Source organism: Halyomorpha halys, unplaced genomic scaffold, assembly GCF_000696795.3.
Source record: "Halyomorpha halys isolate HHAL.00 unplaced genomic scaffold, Hhal_1.1 Scaffold331.1, whole genome shotgun sequence".
Lineage (NCBI taxonomy): Eukaryota > Metazoa > Arthropoda > Insecta > Hemiptera > Pentatomidae > Halyomorpha > Halyomorpha halys.
Genome location: NW_027116263.1, coordinates 612,900 through 617,600, shown reverse-complemented (window position 1 = coordinate 617,600; position 4,701 = coordinate 612,900). Strand labels below are relative to the sequence as shown.

General features: G+C 32.9%; 1 protein-coding gene across 1 annotated transcript in view; it reads right to left on the bottom strand.

The window, feature by feature from the left end:
- Positions 1-4,701, bottom strand: part of LOC106681366 (neuron navigator 3) — a 201,052-nt gene that overhangs the window by 31,199 nt on the left and 165,152 nt on the right. Inside the window, exon 3 of the mRNA XM_024359854.2 lies at positions 2,335-2,452. Within this exon, the coding sequence (XP_024215622.2) occupies positions 2,335-2,452 (118 nt within the window). The remainder of the gene's footprint in view (positions 1-2,334; positions 2,453-4,701) is intronic.

Here is a 4,701-nt window from a genome sequence, read left to right as displayed (position 1 = left end):
TATTATAATATTATATATTCTGTGTTCATCTATTTCTTTTTATTATTAAACTTAAGTTCATATAGTTGTGCTGTCCTTTCTTATGCATATACACTGCTTTCAACTTGTTGATTAACTTATTTTTTTTTTGTTGTTGTTCACTTAATATTACGATAATTCCACAGGTGGGTAGGTATCAGATTTCCTTTTATCTAGTTGTAAAGGTATTCGCCAGTGGTCATAGTCCGATAATTGTATAGATAGGGATATATTGGAGTCATCTTTTCAAAAAAATAACGTGGTGCCTAAAGAGCGATTTATTCTTTATTGTTTTTTATTAAATTTTTTCCCTTGTACGATTTTATCTTTCTCTCCTTCTCCGCTGAGCTTGGTCAAGTATATAAAAGTTTTCCGAACGTGCAAAATTTTGATTTCACGTTTTCGACGAAAATGCACATTTTGAGGTATCTGAGTCTGTTTTGAATTTAAAATAATGAGGATTTATTTCAACTCAAAATAGGTTGATAAGTGAAATTTGTGTTATACGCACACCGCCCCTAATAAAATTTTACATAATAAAAAAAACATTTATACAGTTATTGTGATGGATAACCACGGAGGAGAGTAAGACAGACTCCCCAGCGTAAGCGGGAAGATAGATATCTATCTGCTTCAGGTCCCAGCTGCTATAAATTCTCACTCTACCCTTACTCCTCCTTGTTCTAATTGGGATCATTAATTAAATTGACAGTGTATTTTCTCCATGTATTGTCTCTACTCACTTCAAATTTCAACGATTTATACGTTACATTAGCGGTGTATATATTGTGGGTCTGTGGTGGATCTGTCAATAATACACCTTTATTTAGGCAACTTTATTATTTACATTAGGACTCCATCTTGACAAGAGACTTACCTGGAATCCAACAAGACTGAAACGACAAGAAACTGCTCGTAGATTCCGATTGCTACAACACTTACTTGACAAACGCTCTAAAATCCCCATTCACTACAAAAAATTAGTATACACTACGATAATCAGACCAATTTGGACATATGGAATTGAGCTCTGTGGCTCCACCAAACCATCAAATTCTTCCCGCATCCAATCGTTACAATCCAAAATCCTTGATGCTCCTTATTACGTCACAAATAAACTCATTCATAAAGACCTTAACATCCCATGCTTTGCAGATTTAACCCAAAACAGATATACGCCTTTTCATTCCAAACTCCTTAACCATCCTAACCCATTAATTCTTAATTTTTCATCCTTAACAATCCCTGATAATCCTCCGAGGCGTCTGAAAAGAAGTTGGCCACGGAACCTTCTAATTTAAATTAATGTTTGAAGTACCACCAATGGGTGGTTCCTTCCCAAAATTTTCAAGTGTATATGAAACATACAACATATTTACCTATTTTATTATTTTGTACAGTTGTAAATTGCATTAAATAAATAATTAAAAAAAAAAATTATTTACATAGTCATGCCCAAGAATAAGAAAAAACAAACAGCTTCTTAGATCAAATACTTTCTTCAATTAATTATAAAATATGTTAATTATAAATAGTATAATTTATGATTGATAACAATTACAATTATTATTGCTTACAACTGTCTATGAAGTTACTTCTACCTTTCTGTGATGCACCTAACTCTAGGTTTGTACCAGAACCGAGTAGTGTTGAGTTTATTTTGGTTTTTCCAACACGTAACCGTTCATTCTAGGAGGTAGACCGTCTGTTATTTCTGTTTTGTATTTTGTCTATTTATTTTTAGTGTTGGTTATTATGACTTATGTATTTATTAGGTTAGAGTTCTGATTTTTTGTTGATGGCTTAATACTTATATTATATTTTTCATTTCTTTTAATTTTCTTATTCTTAGAATTTTTTTTTTTCCCTATGTGTGATTTTTGGTGCAGCAAATTTGAATTTATGCCCTGTTTGTGTAAAATGTGTAGTAAATTTATGAAATCGTTATTAGTGTAATTGTGATTAATGTATAAAAGTCCCCTGTGAAGAGAACTGCGGGAATTCTTCAACGTTCTTCCTAGCAAGCAGCCCGTCTGTTTTTTCTGTTTTAATTTTGCCTATTATTTTTTGTTATTTATTTTACTTTCCTCTTTTATTAAGAAGCATTATTCTTATCTTTTTTTTTTCTTTTAATAATAACATTGTATATAGTTAGGGGTGTCTTATGTACGAGACTATACCCCCCCCCCCTATAATCAACTCTTAAAAAAATACATATATAATGTAAAGGTTATATAAACCATGTAAGGCCCACCAGGCAGGTCTGGTATAAAATAAAATATATATAAATTATAATAAATATATTATTGTACTCACTGACGGCTTCGATAAGGTCAGCTAAGAGAACCCCGTCGACGAGATCTGCCTGGAGGTCGGAGATGAGCCGCTTCGAGCGGGCCTTCTCCAGGTAGTGGTTCCCCCAGTCTGTGTAGATCTACAATAATAACAATGAGGTAAATAAGTGCAACTTATAAAATATATTCTATAATAATTATAAAGAGTACTCTAGGAAAAAACACATTAACTAACGTAAGTCCTATTGGCCTAGTGCTGAAAAATGATACAAAAGTTTGATTACTGAAAAAAAAGAGTTAACATTTATTTCTATACGTATAAAAAAGGAGGTTAAGGAAGAATGGGTTATGGGATTCACTAGTGTAGCTTTGAACCTTACAAAAATCAGGATATTAGGAGTCTTGGATCTTTGTTCTCACAAATAATATATATATGTAATTTTATATATATAAATAATAATATAGTCTATTATGTGTGTCAATTATTTATTCTGTTACTTTAGCCATGAGTCAACCGTGTGGGTTCAAGAGCCCTTCAGGGTCCACCCAATCTGATAAAATGAGTACCCTTAAAAATCCGGCGGTCGAGGATAAAACGCAGAGAGGGGATAACCTATAAGGACGATTATATGAACAATGGTCACCGAAATAAATAAATAAAAAATTCACCCGAATAAATCAAGGTGAAAAATTGATAATTTTTAATTTGTTGAAAAATGGTATTTGAGGGTTTCAGATCATGCTAAAAATGAACATAATTTGCTTTTTCCTTTAAAAAAAATGTTGTCCCACTTTACTGAGATCGACATCATGTTTTTTGGTTGTTTTATTGGTATAGGGCACATGAAAATTTGTCCGAACAACTATAAATCAATTTATTTTATCAAATTTCATGTAAACGATTGCTCCTACGAAGATAAACATCATAAACTACTTTATAGCTCATTAAACTAGCTTAATTTGAGTGCTAATCTGTACATCTGTACGTCACATAGTTCCTGAGATATAGATTTCTCAAAATAAATTCACTAACTACTGAATACCTTCTTTCAATTGAATACCTTTCAGTACGTCCCATACAACATCTTTATGAAATGCTGCTTTTTAAAAAGCTATATCTCGAGAACTATTGTACATAAATAGCTCTATTAGGGCTCATATTTTAGAAAATTTACTCTTCTTTAAATGACGTTCTATTAGGTTTTCTTGTGTTGTTCCTACGTTTTAAGATATAGAGCTTCGAATGAAAAATTAGTTTTTTTTATCGCTTTGAAACAGCCGCCATTTTCTATTCCCCCTACCTATACTTGGCAGACTCATCAATTTTGACTAGTAACTATACATAGTTTTCATTACAGTAATCAAAAATTGGGGTGAGATAACTGCCTATTTTCTCCTCTTGGGCTCTTGTACTATTAGGAAAAAGCACCGTAAGTGGTTTTCTCGGTTTAGAACCAGAAATTTTGACTTGGAAGACGCAAAGCGCTTGGGTCGTCCTTTAACTGTTGATGATGACCAAATTCAAGCATTGTTCACAAGCTATCCTCACTTTACGACACGGGATATCGCAGAAACGCTTAACATATCGCAAATGTCTTAAATCATTTGTGTCTTATAATAGCAAACCCGGCAGAAATTATTGGAGTTTGGCTGGAATGTGATCCTCCTCCCACCCTATTCGCCAGACCTTGCCCCAACATATTTTCACTTATTTCGGACCCGTCAAAAATATCTTAACGGGAATCTCTTTAATTTGCTCGAGGGCTTGCGACAAAACGCACACAGAGTTCATTGCGCAAAATATGAGAAGTTCTGCGAGAACGGAATTAAAAAATTACCTAAAAGATAGCAACCTGTAAGGGATTAACATGGGTCATATATAATTGATTAATAATATTTACATGGATCTGAAATTTTAATTGAAATCACCAGTAAGAAAAGCTACCAACTTATTTTACGATCTAATAATAATAACAAGTAGTTAGGAAAACCGATAAATAGGTTTTGTTATAAATTAATATTCATTGAACATGTTCCATAAAATAAAACCTGGAATAAATTGGGAAAGCACTCAAAATACGAGGCCTTAAAAAGATGCAAACTGGAAAGCGTATTGAGGAAAGGAGAAGATGCGCCATCTAGCGGATCCGAGATGAGAAACAATCAGCTTTTACGAGAAGCGCTCCTATCACTGCCTTATGAATTTTTATCAAGCAGCTCTCTTCCTTCTTCCTAATATTCATTATACTTCCTGCTTTAACACAAGCCACTTGTTTTCCATAGCCATATTTAAGTTTCTAATAAAATTAGTATGTAAATTATAATGATTTTTTTATTGAGAGCCAATGTATTATTATTATTTGAAGAAGTTTGTCGGGGGGTGCGGTCA